We start from the raw sequence: 23526 nt of genomic DNA, 5'->3' as shown, positions 1-23526 counted from the left end.
ATATCTGTCCATCCAGCTAGCCCGATTGGACTAGAGAACCCGTCTCTCCACTTTCCTAACGAGAATGGGGTTCTCTAATAAATATTTCTTATATTAGTTTGAAACCATGAACTGCTTCCAAGTTTCTTTGTTCTCAGCACACCCGCCTACGCCTGGGTAAGCTCTTCTGTGCGGTGCCTCTGGGCACTCTGCTGTAACAAAAAGGTATCTCTTACCAGAGAGAAATGCCAGTGTCTTTATGTATCTGTCGGCCAAACTAGATGGGACAGTACAGAGGTGTAGCAAGGGGGGAAAGCGCCCAGTGAACTGGTGCGTCCTCTGCCCCTGCCCCGGAACACCCTGCCATGCCCCCAGAACACCCTCACCACACCCCCATGCGCCTGGTGCATCACCCCACATCCCCCTTGGAGCTACGACTCATGAGGATGCTGCCACCATTTAAAAATGCTGCATGGTCCTGATCTTGATCCAGCACCCTCGTTTCCGTTCCCCCCAACTTTTCAACCGTCCAAACAGCGGTGTGTTTGGAGGGGGGGTATTTCAGCACTCAATAAAGCAGTGGTTCTCAACCTTCCTAATGCCGCGACCCTTTAATACAGTTCCTCATGTTGTGGTGACCCCCAACCGTAACATGTATCCATTTTACAGATAGAGAACACTGATGCAGAGAGTCTTAGGCGACCCCTGTGAAAGGGTCGTTCGACCCCCAAAGGGGTCCCGACCCCCAGGTTGAGAACCACTGCGATAAACCATGAGGGAGATAAGAGCGCCTCAGGACACTGTGCTCAGGATTGGGCCCTCATGATATTTTAAAATGGCAGCAGCATCCTTGTGGTGGCCACAAGGGTGTCTTCACATTTACTTTGCCCTGTAGCACCTCTTGCTAGCGAGAGAACCATCATGGTGAAGTGGTTAGACTGGGCCAATGGAAACTGAGACTCAATTCAATCTCCGCATGCACAGAAGTCCACCACATCACATGGGTTGTTGTACAAGGTTTTATTGTACGGTTGCCTGGCTACTGGCAGGAGATCATGGCGGACTGACCTTTTCAGAATAATGGCAGCACTATGATATCACTTCCAGCACAACCATAGAGTTTGGGGTAAACACTAGAGCAGGGGTAGGGAACCTGCGGCTCTCCAGATGTTCAGGAACTACAATTCCCATCAGCCCCTACCAGCATGGCCAATTGGCCATGCTGACAGAGGCTGATGGGAATTGTAGTTCCTGAACATCTGGAGAGCCGCAGGTTCTTTATCCCTGCACTAGAGCATCATCCTGGAGTGATGATGTCACTTCTGGATTGCATCCGAAGAGATATTATGGCATCAGCACACCGCTGATCTCTCTTTCCCCATTTCCCCCTGCATTTTCCCCTTGGTGCCCAGCAGGAGAAGCCGGCAAGGGGCAAGAGATCTCCTGTTCGTTGCTCTCTCTCCCCCACCCCCTTTTACTCTCCTCTGTATCAATTCCTATTACAGTACAGGAAGTGGAAGAACGGATGCATTGACAGAAATGAATAAAAACAGTTTAGTTTCCAGGCAGAAACAACCCTCCCACCCCTTAATTCTCAAACAGTGAACCTTCTTTAGCAAGTGGTCGTGTTTGCTTAAGGACATGGTGTTTTGGAATTCTTAGCCTGGAGGGATTAAAAAATGGGAAGTCTGTGGTGGGGGGGGGTACAAAAAGAGAGAACATTAAATTTTAACCACTCTTTCAACAGAGACTTTAGAAAATCGATAGTGTAGCTCCTAAGCCTTCACTGTTTGTCTCGCTCGATTTCATTGCAAATGGCTGCTGTAATGAAATTTTTCCTTTTAATCGGTATAGTATCTGTCTTCGTTCAAAAGAATGCCTCTGCTTTTCAAAGGTAGGAATTCATTTGCTTGCGTATGTGTGGCAGAAAGCGTGGGGAAAGCTTTCCAGAGCATGAAAGCATCCTCCCAAAGGGTAACTGAATCGAACACAAGACTGATATCTAAGTGAAGTTACTGCTTGTAAAACTAGATGTATGCTCATGTGTCTAAAACAGATGGGAGACCTGTTGGTATGTATATTAAAAACACTGCAGCGGGGAGAGAGGGAAGGCTAAGTCCTAGAGTGTACGTTTCTGGGTTTGGAGGAGAGTTGGGAACTTCCAGTAGGCTTCGTTCAAACACTACATATTTTAAAAGAAAAATCTGCATGAACTTGGCTGGTTACATATACTGTGTTCCTTCCCCATTCCTATTTACACAACAAATTATGGCTAAACACTGATCACTTTCCCATGATGTACAAGTGCAGGAATGTGAGTTAGCCAGAGTGCAGGAATGTGAGTTAGCAACCAAAGTACAAATTAGGGTTTAATCCAGGCAGGTGGGGTGGGGGGATAACCGTGGTTAACCTACACACTTGTACATTACAGGTAACTGGAGCAAGTATTCAGCTGGTATTTTTAAGCCTTGTTTACATGTGAAAGTGAACGCACATACATGCTGTTTGTGCATGTGTGTACATCTGTTTGTAAGAAATAACCAACCTGTGTTTGGTTTGCCAGCTCCAAGTTGGGAAATACCTGAAGGGGGGTGGGCCATAGAGCGGCAGGGTTTGCCGAATAATGCCTCAGTAGGATATAATGCCTCCAAAACAACAATTAGGGGAACTGATCTTGGCTTTCTGGAGATCAGTTGTAACAGCAGGAGATCTCCAGGTGCCACCTGGAGGCTGGCAACCCTACCCATCAGAACAGGGCCCAGTATCTGGATAAATGTATTATGTCAATCACATGTTTATCTGTATCGTTATTGAATGTAACATGAGAATTTCTCAGTGTGTGTGGAAAGTAAAATCAAGTGTGCACCATACACAGCTTGTACCTGGGTTCACAACAATAACTTGTGAACAGGTGAGAAGAGAAGGGGGGGTAGGGAAGTATGATTGCAACCAGAGGCTGAGCACATTTTTCTTACCTGTGTGTGACATTTGAAGGCAGCAACGGGGCACACCTGGGCCTGGTTCAGATGAGCTTGCAAACCTTAGGACAATTTCCCTGCAGAAATCAATCACAGCTCTCACAATCATACCCATAGGTATGATTATCACAAGAACTATGAATGTCAGGATCATGTCTGTGTATAGATAAAAAAATATTAACAGAGTTATAAATAATTTTCTCAGCCATCTGGCCATTTTCATGGTTGCGATTTTTTTTTTAAAAAAACTTAATTGGTTAAGAGTGGGGAAGAAAACCCCTAATTCATAGCCTGACAACGCATCTCCCTGTTTGCTTCTGTGCCAATATCAGGTGTGTTCATATTCTTTAAGAAAGAGGGGGGAACCCTCATAAAGTGGTGGTAGAAAGGGCCATCAAGTCACAGCCGAGAGTAGGACTTTCTTTTTAAATATTTCATTTTAAAAAAATTTTTATTTTCCTAGCGTGCACAAGAACAAAAAACAGAAAAAACCTAAACACTTTCATACCCCACCACAGCAATACAAAACAGGAACATGAAATACAAAAAAAAAAGGAAAATAACCAAATAATAACTTCCCGCTATCTCATTACTGAATTCTAATTCCATTCTAGGTTCATGCATCTATTTTTTAAAAAAAATGGAACAATTGATCAGTTACACACTTTATCATTTCTAATATTCGATTTCAGTCTGCTGTTTTCTCTGCAATTATTTCTCTTCTATGGTATTTTTGAATAAGTAGTCCGTAAAAGGTTTCCAATTTTCTGCAAACTTCTCTGTATTACTGTCCCGAGCGTGGGATTTTCAAGGCAGGAGATGCTCAGAGGGGGTTTGCCGTTGTCTACCCACATAGAAACCCGGATTCCCTGAGTGGCCTCCCATCCAAACACTAGCTAGGGCTGGCCCTGTTTAATTCCTGAGAACTGATCGGGCTACACTGAGCCATCCAAGTCATGGCCCTCTTGAGGTAACTTTTCATATATTTGGAAAGCCCGTGTTCTTCTGAACAACTGAGGAGCAGCAGCAGGGCAGTGGCGTAGATGCAATGGGGACATCCAGGTACATTTATCCCAGGTGCCACCATTGTTGGTCACATGGGGTGCAAAACAGCCCCCCACATAGCCACACACCCCTGTCAGGCCTGGCACTCAGACACCCAGGCTACACACAGGCCCACTGGCTCTGTGTGTTAAAATAGGTTGTCTTTTAGCAGCCATGGTCCTGCCATTGGGCTATCTTTTAAGTTATGGCGAGCATTTTAAAAAAAATTTTTAACTTTAAGGTAGGTTTAACATGTTGTTGCTGCCCTGAGTACTTCTGAGATGGGCAGGATATAAAACTAAAAATAAAAATGAATTAAAAAATGTTTTAAACAGCATACCCATGAGCCTTTGCCAAATATACCTGGCAGGGGGTGTGGCCTCATGGGCACATGGTCTCATGAGGGCGTGGCCTCACAGGGGCACAGCAGCCATGCTTGGGCACCATTTTGCCCCGGACTCTGTTTCCCCTCCCTACGCCTCTGCAGCAGGGGAATGAAGTACTTTTCCTTCCTGGATTATGTGACCTTTCCGGAAGCATCCACTCGCCATTGTGAGTAAACTGTCTCATTATGAACCTTGGAACTGACCCAGCCAGATTTTTCTCAGGTTTTTACATATGTTTATTTTCCATTATTTATCAAGCTTCTGCTAATCACTGTGTGAGCCCTGATTGCCCCAAACTAGCCTAATCTCATCAGATCTCAGAAGCCAAGCAGGGTTGGTTCCAGTTAGTACTTGGATGGGAGACCACCAAGGAATATGAGGGCTGCCGCACAGAGGTAGGCAACGGCAAGCAACCTCTGAACACCTCTGGCCTTGAAAACCCTCCTGGGTTATCTTAAGTCTGTCGCAACGTCACTCACACAACTGTTTGTTATATTTGCCTTGACCTGCATCATGCAAGAGCCCTGATCTGGGTAGCCCAAGTTAGCCTGATCTCGCCAGACCTGTTAAGCTAAGCAGGATTTGGCCCTGGCTAGTATTTCCAAGGAATACCAGTGTTGTGATGTGAATGCAGATCTCTGAATGTGTGCTGCAGGCAGGGTGTCCAAGAAGGCATGGTCAAGCAGTCTGGAGATCAAGGCAGGCAGCAGGCAGCAGGCAAAGGTGTGGTCACACAAGCCAGGGATCAGGGCAGGTAGCAGGTGAGGTGCGGTCAGACATTCCAGGGGTCAAGGCAGGCAGCAGACAAAGCTGGGATCAGACAGTCCAAGAGTCAAAGCAGTCCAAGAGTTCTGGTAGGTATGCAGGCATGCTTAGAACTGGAGTTCAGGGAATCCAAGCAGGGGACCAGGTGCTTGGAGCGTCCCAGTGAAGCACTCTCATTCCACCCAGACAAACCAGAGCTCCTTCCTACACATAAATAGACTGTCAGCTGGGAAGGCAGCGAATCCCTGCAAGGACTCACTCCCACAGGTATCAGATTCAAGCCTGTTGTCATAGCTTGAGGCTAGCCTGACGCTTCTCCTTTTTGACGCCCATTCAAGTCTCTGTTTCATCCTCCTACGTGCAGCTGGATCCTCAATCAACTCATTCAGGGCTGCTGACGACTCTCCCAGCTGTGAGGCGTCTGGCTCTTCCAGGGACACTGCCTCGGCTGGGAGGGAAGGGCTTGGGTCTGGCTCTGCCGCTTGCATTGCCTCTTGAACAGCCAGCTCCTCGTTTATGGGGTCTTCAGGCTCCGCATCTGGTTCCTCATCTTTCAAGGGCTGGCTCATGACAGAATGTCGCTTGTCTTGAAAACCCTGTGGGGTCTCCAGAGGTGGGATTCAGCAGGTCCGCACCACTTCAGCAGAACCGGTGGTTAAAATGGTGCTTGTAAACAAAACAGTTGTTAAGTTATTTGAATCCCGCCACCGGAACCGTCTGTTAAATTATTCAAATAATTTAACAACTGTATTTAAGAAATAAATTAAACTTGTTGGATTAGATCCAACACAAGGTGCTTCTGGGTAGAGCTGTCAACTCCGAGTTAGGAAATTCCCAGAGGTTTTGTGAGTGGAGCCTGAGAAGGGCGAGGTTTAGGGAGGGGAGAGGCCTCATCAGGGTATATATCAGCCATTCTCAACCAGGGTACCGTGGTACCCTGGGGTGCCGTGAGCATGTCCCAGGGGTACCATGCTGCGAACACTACCATCAGCCTCTCATTTTCGTGGTGTCTCCTCCTAATCGCTCAGCAAGGACATGGCCTGCCACAAGGTCAGCAGCCACCCCCACCCCCAGTGCTTCCCTTCACCCTGGGAGGGGAAGGTGGAGGGTGGCGGCAGGGGTACCGTGAGATATGAAGAGTGAGGTCAAGGGTACCCTGACCTCGAAAAGGTTGGGAAACACTGGTATATATAGTTCTATTGAGTCCACCTTCCAAAGCCATCATTTTCTCCTGGAAAACTAATCTCTGTAATATGAAGGTATGATTGACGTCTATAAAATTATGCCTGGGGTGGAAAATGTTGACTGAGAGAAATTTTTCTCTCTTTCTCACAATACTAGAACCAGGGGGCATACATTGAAAATGATGGGGGGAAGAATTAGGACTAATAAAAGGAAACATTTTTTTCACGCAACGTGTGATTAGTGTTTGGCATATGCTGCCACAGGAGGTGGTGATGGCCACTAACCTGGATAGCTTTAAGAAGGGCTTGGACAGATTTATGGAGGAGAAGTCAATCTATGGCTACTAATCTTGATCCTACTTGATCTGAGATTGCAAATGCCTTAGCAGACCAGGTGCTCAGGAGCAGCAGAAGGCCACTGCTTTCACATCCTGCATGTGAGCTCCCAAAGGCACCTGGTGGGTCACTGCGAGAAGCAGAGTGCTGGACTAGATGTGCTCTGGTCTGATCCAGCAGGCTTATGTTCTTATAAGATTGCTTGTAATTCTGGGAGATCCCTAGACCCCACTTAGAAATGGGCAATCCTCCTCTGAAGACTGTGTAAGAATATTGGACTTTCCAGTGGGGTGTAGTGGTTAAGAGTGGTGGATTCTAATCTGGAGAACCAAATTCCCCACTTCTCCACATGAGTGGCAGACTTTTATCTGGTGAATCAGATTTGTTTTCCCACTCCTACATTCCTGCTAGGTGACCTTGGGCTTGTCATAGTTTGTTCAGAACTCTCTCACCCCCATCTGTTGCAGGGAGAGAAAGGGAAAGGAGTTTGCAAGCCACCTTGAGACTCCTCACAGGAGAGACAGGTGAGATATACATTGAAATTGCTCCTACTCCTACTCCTCTTCTTCCTGGCTTTCTCCAGCAGCGTGGAGAAAAAGCTAGTAACTTTATCCCATGGCCATTCAGAGCTGTCACCGTTGAGTAGAGCTACAGGTAAAATGTTTACTGCACTTGCTCCAGGCACTCAATCACATTTTTGTACTATCAAGGGTTCACTTTTCTTCCTTTTTGCAGGGGCCAGGTTTTGTCTGCTCTTCTACATACACATACAGATGTTGAGGTCCTCCAGAATTTGACCAATGCTTCTAAGGTAATGGCATCTCATGAATATTTCATCAATCAGGACACACAAAACTCTAGTAAATGTTCAGGGCATGTGGGTCTCTACGATTCCACAATAATAATGAATGCCCAAGCTATATAGAGATATAGAGGGCAAGATATTACACAATATAGAGCATCCTCTATCTGGCTGAAACCACAAATATGTTGGTCAATTGGCTTATTTGTGTATCTTCCATTTTAATAGAGGGAAAGGATTGAAATCTAAGGATAATAAAAGCCTTTCTTAGTTTTGCATTTGTGAGATTATTAAGATAGGGGGCCAGACATTTGTGTTTCTTTACCCTGAAAAAACAGGAAGCAAAATCTGAAGTTGCAGTACTTTCTTCATCCACAAGGGTGTTTTTAAAAAAAGTTGAGCTCGTATTTTACTAACTTCCCAGTCCTTGATATAATCTAGGGAAGATATAGAGATTTAATAGTGTACGTAATTGTTGTTCCCACATATTAGTTTGATTCCTGTAATCTAAACAGAGACTGGCTAGATGTTCCTGAGATAGACCTGTTAATCATTTATAATGTAAGATGAATTTTTGTTTTTATTGCCAGAACACCAGTTTCTAAGTGGAGCAAACAGGCCGGTGTGGAGCCTGGGAGGCCTAAGATCTTTCCAAGAAACTTATTCCGAATGCTTTCTAATTGGGCAATTACATTTAATTTCCAGCCCCAGATTTCATCTTCGTAAAGAACTTGAGCCATTATTTTTCCTTGAAATTTTTTTAGGGCTGGAGGGACTAATTGACCCCCATTTGTGAAGAAATTTTTAAATAATCAGTTAATAGAACAAGTTGCTATTGAATTTTTTTTCTTTTATTTGCATACTTCAGGATAGGGAAGTGTAAAAAACTATATCTAAGTATCTGCAGACCCTAAATTATTCAATTTGTTTTCCAGCAATTCCCCATTTAGTGTCTTTGTTCTCCTTCCAAAGACCACTATCTTTGTTTTGTTTGTAATTTATATTTAGTTTGTTGTTTTTACAATATGTCACCAATTTGTTTAGCATCCTTTTAATCCCTATTTTGGTCAAAGACATGGTGTATTATTGGCATAAAGTAGGAGGGGGATCTTTCTCCCTTCAAGCGATGGGGAAAAAATTCTGTAGATTTTAGGCCTAATATACAGAAATTGGTTTAGAAGATGAACAGAAATGGAGCCAACAGGCAACCCTATTTAACTCCTTTGTCTAAGGGGATTTTGTTCGTTAACAAGTTTTTATTTCCAATTCTTATTCTGGTAGTTATATCTGAGTGTAGTTCTTTCAAGATTATAATCATTCTCTTATCCATATTTGATTTTTCCAATTTAGACGAAAGTATATCTCTATAGAGACAAAGGCAGAGGAAAGGTCAATGAATGCTACAAATAAGTTTCTCTTTTTAAAGGAAGTGTATTTAGGAATTAGAATTAGATCATGTAAAATTGCACACTGAACTATTGTATTATGGTTTTTCCTAAAACCTGCCTGTTCAGTAATGAATATCTTGTTCAGCTCAGTCATTTAATTTATCAAGGAGGAAGTGTGTATAAAGTTTATAGGAGGTGTTTAATAGACTTATTGGTCTATAGTTTGTCAGGTTGGATTTCTCTCCTTTCTTGAAGATTGGAACGGTTATACTCTGCTTCCAGTTTTCTGGGATCTTACACTGAGCATTTATATCCGAAAAAACTTTTGCAAGAATTGGAGCCCACCAGGATATGTTGGAGTTAAAGACCTCGGGAGGAAACATATCCTTACCGGGTACCTTGTCACTGGGAAGGGACTGTATTATTTTTACACATTCCTCTGAAGTTACATGCTGCCGTAGAAGGGGAAAATCTATTTCCTTGGAGATATTTTTAAATGGTGGTGGGTCATTGGAAATATTTGATTTCGAGTAGTGAGCATACCATATTTCTAGGGGAATCGCATCATTCACCCAGATGTTATTTCACGTTTCTAATGAGAGTAAGTCCCAAAACTTTTTCCTTGCTTTCCTTCCATTGCTTTGTGAAGTTTTCCTATTTTAATTTGTTGAAAGCTAGTTTTTTCTCCTCTAAAAACGCTTTATATTCTGCTCTACTTGGAGATAACTTAATCAGTAGTTCTGGGTTAAAGTCCTTTCTCAGGGCAGATTGAGTGGCACGCAATTTTTAAAAAATCTTTTGCAATCTTGGTCATGCCACGATGGATGGTTTGGCATAATAGCTTTGGAGGTAGAAAGATGGGGAGATCGCAAATTACCAGTACATATGGTCTGAAATATAAGGGAATACGATCATTCATCTATCAAAAGATTCCTTAGAATTACACACTCTGTTGAACAAAGTAAATGTTTAATCTCCAAATCAAGGGTTAATTTCCAGGGTGGGACATCTTTTACTATGGAGAGTATGGTTTTCTATATAAGAGTTTCTATCTAATAATGCCTAAAATGAAACACACAAGGGTAAATGATCACTCTCCCCTGTATTTTGTGTTTCATAAATCCTTCATATATAGTCCTGCCAAGACTAAAATATAATTGATGACACTAGTACCAACAGACCCAATATAGGTAAAGGGTCCTTTTGTTAAATCACAATCAGTTCCATTCAGCAATGAGATGCCAAAATCTAGACTGAGACTTGCTAGAAATAGACCTTCATCATTACATATTTTATCATGGGATTGCCAATGCGGTAATCAGCATTGTGAGCAGCAGTGGTTAAGAGCAGGTGTACTCTAATCTGGGGGAACTGGGTTTGATTCCCCGCTCTGCCACCTGAGCTGGAGGCTTATCTGGGGAATTAGCCTGTGCACTCCCACACATGCCAGCTGGGTGACCTTGGGCTAGTCACAGTTTTTCGGAGCGCTCTCAGCCCCACCTACTTCACAGGGTGTTTGTTGTGAAGGGGAAAGGGAAAGGAGATTGTCAGCCCCTTTGAGTCTCCTTGCAGGAGAGAAAGGGGGATATAAATCCAACTCTTCTTCTCCTTGTTTATTTATTTATTTATTATATTTATATACCGCCCTCTCCAAAGGCTCAGGGCGGTGTCCATCAACGATAAAATAATTTAAAACATCATAATATATAATTTACATAAAATAATACATAAAATAAAATGTTGTTAGTTGAATAGTGTTTCATAATATTTGTTTGAACACAGCCTGGAACAACATTGTCAAAATAAAACTACTTTTGTATTAATTTACTTGTTATATATGACATGCTTATTATTTCCTCTCTTTTGAAAAAAATATGGCAGATTGTTCTTTGGCAACCTCCTTCATCCAAGAACATAATGAGGAATGAAGAAGTCCATTTCTACGTAAATGTGTCTGATATCACAGATGTGAAAACTCAACTAAACCGCTATACCATTCTATACAGGTATCATTCTTTAATCCCTGCTGCCTTTGAGATGGAACTTCAAACCATTTTTTTCAAATCCCTTAAACTTTCTGCTCTTTGTTTTTTGCTCAGAGTTTTGATAGAAGATGTCCATGAGCTTATTCAAACGCAAACTGTCAATGATACAGTTATCCCTCGTACTTCTGTATCATACTATGAACAATACCATTCTCTGAAAGAAGTAAGATATTTCTATTTATTGATTTATCCCCAGCCCTTTCCAAAAAAACTGCTGGTGAATTCCAGTAATTAATCCTCAGTTTAAACTCTAAGGATAACTTCTGACTAGGCCTCAACCACTGAGCAAAAGTCTCACCAAGTTGAGGTGTAAACTGGGTATTTGATTTACTAGGAAATTTCATACAGGGCTGCTGATAGAAGAGCTAAACCCCACTTACCATGTTGATGACTCTGGAGCTGTGTGCAGTGGTGGGATTCAGCAGGTTCGCACCACTTCGGCAGAACCGGTTGTTAAAATGGTGCTTGTAAACAACCTCTTGTTAAATGATTTTAATCCCCCCACCGGAACTGGTTGTTAAATGATTTGAATCCCACCACTGGCTGTGTGGTTCAGTCCCCTCAGAGCCAAACTAAATGTCACAGCATCCACAGATTTGACCTGTGGACACTGATACCATTTTAGGGAAGAATTCAGCCATTTAGAATAGCTGCAAGGGTGCAATCCTGATTACGTCATTGGCCCTTTCCCCACTTACCTTAAGCCCCGCGCTACTCTCCTAAAGTAGCGCGGGGTCCAGCTGCACTCCCCACTTCAGGGGCGACGAGAATGCAGCCGCCCCAATGCTGCCTCTCTCGCGCCCCCTCAGCGTGCGTAATTCCTGGCGCCTTTTCAAATGACGCCTTTTGATGACCCTGCGCAGAGCACAGGGTCGTGGGGAAGCCGGGGCGCGCACCAGGAATTGCGCACGCTGGGAATTGCGCGCAGCAACCCTCCGACAAGGGTAAGTGGGGAAAGGGCCCTTGACACAGCAAGAACTAGTTCTTTCCCCACCCCCAGTCATCTTTCCAAGTGCCAAAACAGCCAGTATGGCATTTTTAACGGCTGAATTCTTCTCTAAAATGGCAGCGTCCATACCCATGGACACCATATTATCTAGTTTGCTCCTTGGTAACAGTCAATGTCAGCCTACTGCCTCCTCCTGTCCTGCCACCACATTTGTAAATATTGAAAGACACGCTTTATTGTTTTAGATATACCGCTGGATGGAACACATTGTTTCAAGATACAGCGATCTCGTCCAAAAAATAAATATTGGGACCTCGTATGAAAAACGGCCACTTTATATCCTGAAGGTACAATTTGTCAAGATCACTTTGTCTATACCCAGTCCTTTATGTAGTTTTCTGCATAACCTCATATAGACTGTGTTGCCCTAGTGTGGGAATCTGTGGAAAGCGAGGCAATTCTGTTGGTGTACCGGCCGCTTAGCATGCCAACGGATAGCCTGCCAAAAATGCTAAAGGTTGTGTTGGAGCGGGCCTTGAAGCACTTTAGGCTTCTGTTTCTGGGGGACTTCAACGTCCATGTGGATGTAGCCTCATCATTTCAGGAGTGGACCTGGTGTCGTCCGTGGCAACACTGGAACTCTCAAATGGGCCACATGCTGGATCTTATCTTCAGGATGGGGATGGATGTGGCCTTAACCTCTATTGATAGAGTGTCGTGGTCTGACCACATTGCTCTGAAGGCCCGGATGGGGGTCGCTGAACCTCCCTGGCTAGGTGATGGGCTTATTTATGCTCACCCACAGAGACTCATGGATTCACTTGGTTTTCAGAATGCCCTGCAGGATCCGGAGTCTACCGGCAATTCGCTCAGTGAGCTGGTGGGGGACTGGAATACCTGGGTCTCTGAAGCCATCAAGTTTATTGCACCCTGACATTCTCTTCGTTCTCCTGCCAGCTTGGCACCTTGATATTCCAAGGAGCTAGGTCTGATGAAACGGGAGTTTAGACGGTTATTTGGCAGCATGTTCACAATGAAGCTGCAAGAGCATCTTACAGGACATTTATAAAAGCCTATGAGATGGCAACCAAGAGGGCAAAGAAGACTTTATTTGCTTCCTCTATTGCCTCTGCCAGCTCATGCCAAGCAAAATTGTTTTTGACATCGGCCCTTTCCGCACGGGCCTTTTACAGCGCCCTAGGGATGGCAAAAACGCCGTCCCTAGGGAGCTGTTCGCATGGGGGCGCAGCTGCATTGCAGCCGCGTCGCCCTCGCTCCCCCCCCCAGCGACGCAAAGCCGCCATTTTCCCACCTCGCTCCCTGAGCGAGGTATTTGGAAAATGGCGGCTTCCAGCCACTGCCGTGCGAATGGCAGCAGCTGGAAGGTGCCATCCCCCCCTTTCCCGATCAACGTACCTTCTCTGCGACCTTCTGGCACATTGCCCGGGCCTGGGGACACGCCCCCCTGCCCTACGACACCAGAGCGGTAGCGCAGGACAGGGGGGCGTGTCCCCTGGCCTGGGCGACACGCCAAAAGGTCTCAGGGAAGATACGTAGATCGGGCGACAGCACAGCCCTGCGCCGTCTTTCCTGCCTTTACCGGGACTGTTCGTGCGAACGGTCCCGGGGTGTGTGTGTCGGCGTATACCATGCAGAAGCGGCCATTGACATCTACCATTGACATTGACATCTACCATGATCTCCGACTCCTTGCTACAGTTGATACAGTAAAGACATGGGAACCCTTTGGCTGTCTTCTGACCCTATATTGGACTATTTAACTCTACTCTTCCAGTCTGATGCAGACAGAGTAGAGGCCATAAGATCTACTACTGGTGCTCTTGATTCAGTAGTAGATCTTATGGCCTCAAGATATAAAAAGATGTAAAAAACAATTCAAGATATAAAAACCAATTCTTCTTCTTCTAAAACACAGGTGTCAAACTCGTGGCCCTCCAGATATTTATGAACTACAATTCCCATCAGCCCTTGCCAATATAGCCAATGCACGTGTTGGGAGGGACTGATGGGAATGGCAGTTCTTGAACATCTGGAGGGCTGTGAGTTTGACACCCCTGTTCTAAAATAAAGGCAGGCAAATTTTCAGGTTCATATTGGGGAAATGACACAGGGCCGAAGGCTAAATGCCCACCTTGGGCTCACTGAGTTTTAAGTAGTAGCAGCTTGGTTCCTTATCCCTTCTCTCTTGCACAGACTTGTATACAAAAAGGATATCCAATGTGGAAGCAGGGTTACCCAAATACGACACACTATTACCTGTGTCAACTGCTTGACAGGACATCCTACTGTCAGTGCCGCTTCGGCCAATAGTTTGCTGACCATTGTGAGTTCAGAATTAAAGTCTAATGTATTATTCTAGATAACATCTTACAGGAATTTATCTAGACTGTGTAAAGAAATGTCCTTTGGCCATCTAGAGTACCCAGAGTGGCAATAATTTTTTCTTTATTTTCTGGCATTAGATCTCCAATAGAGATGCAACACAGAAAAAAGCCATATGGATAGACTGTGGTATCCATGCTAGAGAATGGATTGCTCCCGCTTTTTGCCTCTGGTTCGTTGGACATGTAAGTAGATTAGGCTGACCAGACGTCCCGCTTTTGGTGGGACAGTTCCGCCTTCACACAATTTGTCCCGCATCCCGCGGGTTAGTTCCATTGTCCCGATTTTTGGGAGGCTGCCGCACTGCCTTCTGGGGCGCAAGGCAGTGCGGCAGCCTCCCGCGTGTGCGCCCCGCATGGCGGGAAACGGCAGCACCACAGAAGGCCGTGCGCTCCTGCGGCCGCGTGCGTGCGTGCGTGTGTGCGTGCGCGGCCGCCTACCCCCTCCCGGTTTACAAAGGTTACCATCTGGTCACCTTAAAGTAGATGTATGTTTTTGTATAGATTGACATACACAGTATGGTCAGTGTGCATAGGAGTGTTGGTGGCAGAATATTTATAAGTGGGTGTGTTGGGAAAAGGCAAATTGGTCAAGTGGTGGTGTACTCCACCTGAAGGACTAGGCCCTGGCAACTGTTTTACCTCAGGGGATGCTGAGTCTGGCCCTGAAGAACATCTTTATTAGACTCCCAAGAAAGTCTTTCCTAGAATCCCATGATTATTCTTTTGCCTCTCATGCACCTTCTTTTAAATTTCCTATCCTACCTCAGCTCATATATTGTAACAATCAAATCTACCTGAAAACCCTGAAGTCCTTTTCTTATCCTTTAGATGTATACAAACTCAAAAACAGCTAAAAACATGCAACACCACCCTAACCCCCAATATTTTCTCAAAGAGATATTTTTCATAGACAAGCCTTTATTGGCATACCAAATTACAATAAAACAATTGTCCATAAAAGACAGATAAATGCAACAAACGTTCAGAGTCTTAGCAATGGTGTAGTCCAAATGAACTCATCAAAAGTGCCATTCCCATACAACTCTCCACAGACCAGACTGAAGACCCACCAACAGAACCAGGCCTCACAACAACATACAGTATCAACACTCCACTATAAAACACAGACTTTGTTGGGGTGGCGCCAAACACAGAACAAGGGATAGGGGACAAGGAAATGGGTGAACAATTGATCTGACTCCAATAGGTTGCCACAGCCTTCAATTGTCACACCATCTGGCAATCGACAACAAAACTACGACATCTCTCTATAAATCACCCACAGGTCAAAGAGATATTGCTGAACTGGGGTTTGCAGGGAGCCCAAATTATTGTACTGAGGCAAGTAACCCTTTGAATCACAGGTTTTACAGTATTTTGTCCTCTCCTGAAGCAGGCATCTAACAGTAACTTGTTGTATTCATGTTGCCAAAGTCTGTCATTTAAAACTTTTAAAATATATTTTTGTTGTAAGGTAAATGGGATTCCGGTTGACTTGTGGACGCTCTTTGATAACCAAAGTGCCTGCTACAATGGCTTAAATATCAAATATCTATATTTGTCTATTTATATGAGATCTCTGACCTTGTTGAGCCTGTGGGCATTCTTGGAATTCTGAGAACAGGTAGTGAGTACCATCACAAAATGGCTGACATGACGTCTGGGAACAATCACCAAAAAAGCTGAGAGACTCCAAGCGAAGTGTTCTTCCTAAGATGGAGGTTAACTTTGAGAATGAATTATTCTTGAAGGCAAAAAGGTTCATTTTGTTTATTGAATTTCATGGTAATAATTCATGATTTATTAATAAGTGTGGAAATACAACATACATTAGTTGACTAGCATTTATAGTATACTGAGTTCTTTAAACGCACATCTAATTGCTAGTTTGGGGTCTATTCACCTCAGCATGGTTATTCCCCCTCCCCCCTTCACCCCTTGTATTCAGTAAATGAAGTATCAGCCAAGAGCTGGCTTTGGAGAAGGGGAAATTTCATTAAACACTTTCCTTTAAATCTCATTCCTGCATTCCGTGTAGGTGACTCATTCCAGAGATAGAGACCACCAAATGGCAATACTTCTGCAGCAGTTTGACTTCTATGTCATGCCAGTCCTAAATGTGGATGGCTATGAATTCACATGGACTAATGTAAGTGAAAACTTTCTACAGCCTTTCCCAAATAAGTCCCCTCTATCAGGCGACTGAGTGACATAATTCACACGAGTGAGTGACACACAGTGACACCCTTTTGGGGGGGAGGGACTTTTTATTATTGGAATGCTGGATGCCATTCTATTTTGTTGAGATTTTTATATAATCCTTGGAACAAAAATTTGTAATTTTTTATCGCTGCTTTTATATTTTATATTGTATCCCTATATGTTGTACACCGCCCAGAACCCTCCAGGGATGGGGCGGTATAAAAGCCTAATAAAATAAATAAATAAAATAATTCTTAGTCGTTCTACATTCTTCTGCAAACGTGTTATTATTAAACCAATGTAGAATTGAAATAGATGACTTTAGATTTGTGTGATTCTGTGCTGGTATATAGTCTAGAACTTTGCAGTCCATAAAATTTACAATATGTCTCCAGAAATAATGTGGGCTGGGGGTATTCATACCTCCCTTCATACAGCTTGAAATTCCTGTGCCCGTTCTAAACTGCTCAGAAAACTCCAGTTTACTAAGTGGCATTGGACACCATTCTCATAAACATATGAATTCAGGCAGTAACATTGTTCGGTCAGCTCATTTCTTCCAAACCATTGGCTTCTGTAATTCAAGATGGCTAACTTCTTAAGGGCTAGATTCCTCCTGCCCAAGATACTTAGCGGGGGCAAATCAACCAGCCGACATTATGTCCTTCTCCTCTTCACCAAGTTGGTGGAAGTCTGCCTTCGTAGGAGGCCATCTGTGAGCAAGAAAAGGTTTGCCTCTCAATGCCTATTCTATATCTTGAGGTTTAGCTGACATCGCTTGCAACCCCTGGTCACAGGTGCATAATTTCTTATATAAGGTGCATAATTTCTTATATACCTGATTAGTTCGTAGATAGGCTGCTATGCGGTTCCTTACATTTCCTAATGAAGCTCCACGCCCTAGCTAGCATGAACTTGTTAACTCTAACAATTCTCAGCCCAGCAATTAGCGCTGCAACTTAGAATAACAGTTTTTTGTAAGCTTTGATTATAAGTTTATAATATCTGAAAAAGCAATATTTTCCTTAATGATTACGCTATCCCAGTCAGGTATAGTGGTTACAAGCCGTGGACGTTAATGTGGAGAACCAGGTTCAGTTCTCTACTCCTCCACGTGAAGGCTTCTGTGTGACCTTGGGCTAGTCACAGTTCTCTCAGAACTCTCTCAGCCCACATGAAGGCAGATGGTGGCAAACCACTCTGAATGTCTCTTGCCGAAAACTCAAGGGGCTGCCCTAAGTCAGCTGTGACTTGAAGGCACTTTCCACCCCAGCCATCTTATCTGTCTGCCTTTCTATCTAAACTGAATGCACCACGAATCTTTTGTGTGACACTTTTTTTGTGTTGGGGGTGGGGTGGGATGCTTCTACAGAATCGGATGTGGAGAAAAAGTCTCTCACGGCATGGAAACAGTAGCTGCCTGGGTACAGACCTGAACAGAAACTTTGATGCAGGCTGGTGTGGTAAGATGGATGTGTTATTTTAATGCACAATATTTGCTTTGTTATTTGTAATTAACTTAAGAGGTCCTGTTTTTGATGCTCCTCAAAGATTACAGTTCCAAGGTAAAGGTGCCTATTAAGTATCATCAAAACAAAGCTTATTGACTCATTTTCTGTCTTGCTGCCACAAGTGGCTGAAACTGCCTCCCAGAATTCCTCTGTGATTCCGTCTCTCTCAATTCCTTTAAATGCTCTCTCACCACCCACCTTTTCTCTAAACTCTTTGGCCCAGCTCTTCCTGGAACTAAGCATAAGCACGTATTACTTGAATGAGTGCATTTTTTTTCCAAATCTTCCTTCTATCATCTCCTTTTACAGTAAACTAGCAGTAAAGCCCATTGAATGAGAACTACAATGGGCACTAGAAAATTTGGTGGGTTAAGTGCACCCATTGAAGGGGGCAACCTCTCCTGCCTTTCTCCTCCTGCTCCCCCCCCCTCAATGCTAGCTGCACACTCCCCACACACTGGGGTCCTACACACTCCTACCCAATTGCCATGCAGAACTCACTTCCAGCCGAGTCGTGTGTGACACCTGGGTGGAAGTGAAAACTATGCAGCGATTGGCCACTGTCCTGCAACAACTCCTGTGGGACTGTTTGCCCCTACCCCTGCCCCCTTTGATCCACAGCCAGACTGCCCAGAGAACTGACTCCCCAAACCCACTCTTGCCATGGCTACATGTGGCGGGCCGGTGGTCTTGCAGGGCTTCACCTTCTGGGTCAGCAAGGCAGCCTTGCCACAAGCTGCCTCTGTGCTATCATTCTGGCTACTTGCTTTTGGCCCACTGCGCCCGCCTGAGGCCTCTGTTTCTCATCCTGGCTCCTCCCAACACCACCTGTTTCCGTGGCAAGATGGGTTCAGGCAGTGGTGGAATCCAAAAATTTTAGTAACAGGTTCCCATGGTGGTATGATTCAGACTGTGGCGTAGCGCCAATGGGGCTGGGCGGGGCCCAACGGGGGCAAGGCTGGGCATTCCGGGGGCGGGGCATTCCTGGGTGGGGCTGTGGCAAGGACGCAGCCACTGCGCCGGTCCTTGGGCAGGAAACGAATGCACGCAGGCGCAGGCTGCCACGCATGCTAGACTGCTTCAAGTTCTGCGCGCTACTGCTGAGAGGAGGGGGCGTAACTAAGGCAAAAATCATGTGGCAAAATCACCAATTAGTAACCCCCTCTCGGCACACACAAATAATTAGTAACCTACTCTCGGGAACCTGTGAGAACCTGCTGGATCCCACCTCTGGGTTCAGGGTGCCAGTACTCCAGGCTGGCTGACTGGCTGGCTGTGGGTAGGTAGGGGCTAATGGTCCCATACTGGGACCATCGCAGAGCAGTGGCCAATCACCACTCATGACTCCCTTCCTAGAAGTGAGTCCTACACAGCAATTGGGTAGACTCAGTGTGGGATTGGAGGAGCCCCAGAGTTTGGTGTAAACTATTTTGATTTCTTAAAAGGTGAAGGTGCGTCTGAGGATCCCTGTGATGAGACCTACTGTGGACCTTACCCTGAGTCAGAACCAGAAGTGAAAGCTGTGGTCAAGTTTCTCAGAAAGCACCTGGATCATATCAAGGCATACATAACAATGCATTCATATTCCCAGATGGTGCTGTTTCCATATTCTTATACTTTAAGTAAATGTAAAGATCATGATGAGCTGGTAAGAATCTTGCTATTTTAAGTATCATTTTGAACTAGTTTATTTGTTTTATTTATTGAAAACATTTGTTACTGTGCTCAAGGCAGCTTTACAGAAAACCAAAATTTTAAAATCACTATTACGAACTGCTTCTAAATTTAATCAAATACAGCCCTAAAGCCATATTCAACTTCCTGCTAAAGGTTGAGAAGGAGAGAGCCAAGTGCCCCCTGTTGGGGAAGTTGTTCCATAATTATGGGACTGCCAATGTGATGTAGTGGTTAAGAGCCGGTGGATTCTAATCTGGAGAACCGGGTTTGATTCCCCACTCCTCCACCTGAGTGGCAAGTCCTATCTGGTGAACCAGATGTGTTTCTGCACTCCTACATTCCTGCTTGGACTAGTTCTTCAGAACTTTCAGCCCCACCTACCTCACAAGGTGTCTATTGTGGGGAGAGGAAGGGAAAGGAGCTTGTAAGCCACTTGAGAGGAGAGAAAAGTGGGATATAAATCCAAACGCCTCTTCTTCAAAAAGTCCCTCATTTGTGTGCTCTTCAGATGAACTTATTTGATTGATTGGACCATCAGAAGGGTTTCTCTCTGTGGTCTTAATTCCTAGATGGGAACATATGAGTTTTGCTGCATTATAGATTTTGGATTTTGAGCATATTTTATTATCTGAATGTACAGAACAATCGAGATTAAAAGTATTTGCAGGTATCTCCTTACTTCTGATTTTTGATGCTTGCTAAGGGAATTGAGATACTCTGTTCACTGTACTACCTAATTTATTTAAGATGAGAAGAATGTTGTGGGTTTGAATGAAGTGTGACTTATTTAAGAATGAATTGCATCAGAACCACCTGGTTTCTTGAACAGCTTTCAGGATGAGAGCGAGCACCGTGTAGTGGTTAAGAGTGGTGGACTCTAATCTGGTGAACTAGCTTGGTTTCCCTTCTCTTCCACATGTAGCCTGTTGGGTGACCTTGGGCTCATCACAGTTTTCTCAGACCTCTTTCGAACTCCCACCTACCTCAAAGTGTCTGTCACGGGGAGGGGAAGGGTATGCAATTAAAAGCCACTTTGAGACTCTCTAAAGGTAAAGAAAAGCAGGATATAAAAACCAGTTTCTTTTGATTTGCTGTCAATAGAATCTGCATGCTTAGAAGAAGAAGAGTTTGGATTTATATCCCCCCTTTCTCTCCTGCAGGAGACTCAAAGGGGCTTACAATCTCCTTGCCCTTCCCCCCTCACAACAAACACCCTGTGAGGTGGGTGGGGCTGAGAGAGCTCCAAGAAGCTGTGACTAGCCCAAGGTCACCCAGCTGGCGTGTGTGGGAGTGCACAGGCTAATCTGAATTTCCCCAGATAAGCCTCCACAGCTCAGGCGGCAGAGCGGGGAATCAAACCCGGTTCCTCCAGATTAGATACACGAGCTCTTAACCTCCTACGCCACCACTGCTCCTTAGCATAACACACTTTGTTCACAAAAAAAAAAGCAAATCCAGATTGCCATGCCCAAATATTTTGCATTAAAAACAGCTTTCTATAGTCACAGCAAGATATTTTTGCTGCAGTTTTTACAATAGAGATTTTTTTTTCTAATCTGGTGGCATCGCAGAATACTGCTCGGCTTTGTTTTTGGGAGTTTTTAAACCAAGTCATAATTGATTTTTATGCTGTAGAGTTTTTTCCCACTAGAATATTGGATGAGCCGTCAAATAAATCAGGCAGACACTGAAATTTCTTTAATTTCTGACAATGAAATTGGGCATACAAAATGTGCACAATTGGCTCAGATCAGACTTCAGACAAAACCATGGTTTATTTTAACTGCGGCTGACCGGGATTCAACTCACAAATGATCATTCAAATGCTGGCTTGCCTCAACAAATTCTGGATTTATGCCTTTCTTTCCTCCACCTCTCCTGCAGAGACCCAGTTGGTTATCTGACCTGGCCTGTGCTGAGGATAGAATTTGAGGATAAATGTTGACTTTTGTGCGTCATGCAAAACCAGGGTTAAGCCAACTTGGTTTCTTGGTTTCAGAGCTCTGTTTGATGTACCCAACTAACCATAGTGAAGAGTGGCTATGTTAAGCTAATCTCACTCACCATGATCTCATTAAACCGTGGTTTCATGTAATAACTGGACTTGGGTTACACTTTTCAGAAGGACATGAAGCATAATTTCTTAAAGTTTTATGAATGGATGTTATGGGCGAATTACCGGCACTTTGGGTATTTTGAAAACCTTTGGAGACCAGCTGCCTGATAACTTCCCAGGATTACCTCCATTTAATTAATTCTTAACATGGCCAAATCTGTGGTTACTTACATTCAGGGGCTGGAGCCATGAACAGACAAAACAGATCTTTGTACAAACTTGAAAAAGCCCCAGGCTTGCAAAAGAACCCCAGTAATCTAAAAATAAAAAAAAAAACATTGGGGGTTAACCTCCCCAAGCAAACAAATGCCCTTTGGCCACTGCTAGGCAACCACAAGAAGTATTGCCAGCCTCCAAGCCCTGGTTTTTGTCAGAAGATATTGGGAAGAGCAGGGCGCTTTGCAGCGCTGTTTTGGCCTTTGAGGAATGACTCATTGGGACCAGACCCAGCAGGAACCACAGAGGCAATTTGCTAGCACAAAACTTGCACGACTCACCCATGCCTAGTTTCTTGACTGTTCAACAGCAGTTATTCTATGAAAACTGGTGTGGTATAGTGATTAGTGTTTTAGACTAGGGCCTGGGAGATCCTAGTTTGAATCTCGTCTATGGTGACTTTTTATTTTCAGATTTTGTTGGCAAATAAAGTAGCCCGTGGTATCAGAGACAAGCACTGGTCCCGCTATCAAGCTGGCCCTTCAGCACAAACAATATGTAAGTATCTGGACAGAATGGTAAAAGAATGTAAGATGTATTTATGAACAGGCCATGGGCAAAGGCTTAAAGACATGGTCTTGGCTAATGAATGTTTCTGGTTTTCCACCACAGATTTAGCTCCAGGAGGTTCAGATGACTGGGCTTATGACCTTGGGATTAAGTACTCTTTCACTTTTGAACTTCGGGACAGAGGAACGTATGGATTCTTGCTTCCTCAGAGGCTCATTCAACCAACATGTTCCGAAGCACTCACTGGGGTCAAAATAATAGCTTCACATATCTTAAATAATCTGTGAGCCTGTGTCCCATTTCATCCGCAGCATCCGTCCACTTATAGCAACAGCTGGAGCCTGGTTGGAAACTTGCTTGGTTATTTTGATGTCAATAAAAGCAAAATGTATTTTTGTCCCTTTCTCCATCTTTTATTACGAGGCTAATTAGCAGGGCTGGTACTTTGTATATCAGATAAACTGTCAAGGCAGCCTTATAATCAACTTTGAAATATTATTATTATTATTGTAGTAGTAGTAGTAGTAGTAGTAGTAGATTTCACAGCTGCCAGATCTTTAGCTGGTTGTTGGCCTTCATTACAATTCAAGCCTCACCCAGAGGCCTAGGAAGTTGTAATGTATTGACGTAGTATTCGTGCAGATCCCAGCAGGGCTGCCTTCTGAATTTGACAGATGTTAATTTTGTCAATTCGAAGATGTTTCAAGTGCTGCCCTAGTGTTTTTGGGATGGTGCCCAGCGTGCCGATTACCACTGGGACGACCTCAGCTGGTTTGTGCCATAGACGCTAAAGCTCGATTTTCAAGTCGCGGTATCTAGCGACCTTCTCGTGTTCTTTTTCAATGATCCTGCTGTCACCGGGGACTGCTATGTCCTCGATCACAGTGATGTCTGGTGTATTGTGTTTCAACACTTTGTCTGTGGTGATGATGATGATGATGGCCAACAACCAGCTAAAGATCTGGCAGCTGTGAAATCTACAACAACAACAATAATAATAGAATTTCTAAACTGCCCTCCCCCTAGGGCAGTG

At 44.2% G+C, this 23526-nt stretch overlaps 1 protein-coding gene across 1 annotated transcript; it reads left to right on the top strand.

The window, feature by feature from the left end:
- The first annotated feature begins 1781 nt into the window (after positions 1-1781).
- CPB2 (carboxypeptidase B2) lies at positions 1782-22865 on the top strand. The gene is made up of 11 exons (XM_048509042.1): positions 1782-1873; positions 7408-7483; positions 10744-10868; positions 10962-11070; positions 12102-12203; positions 14340-14444; positions 16300-16410; positions 17836-17926; positions 19420-19622; positions 22397-22481; positions 22596-22865. Exons 1-11 carry the CDS (start codon positions 1794-1796, stop codon positions 22778-22780), a joined length of 1272 nt encoding a protein of 423 aa, XP_048364999.1. The 5' UTR covers positions 1782-1793; the 3' UTR covers positions 22781-22865.
- The last annotated feature ends 661 nt before the right edge of the window (positions 22866-23526 follow it).

Source organism: Sphaerodactylus townsendi, linkage group LG01 (genome assembly GCF_021028975.2).
Source record: "Sphaerodactylus townsendi isolate TG3544 linkage group LG01, MPM_Stown_v2.3, whole genome shotgun sequence".
Classification (NCBI taxonomy): domain Eukaryota; kingdom Metazoa; phylum Chordata; class Lepidosauria; order Squamata; family Sphaerodactylidae; genus Sphaerodactylus; species Sphaerodactylus townsendi.
This window is presented reverse-complemented; position numbering and strand designations above follow the sequence as displayed.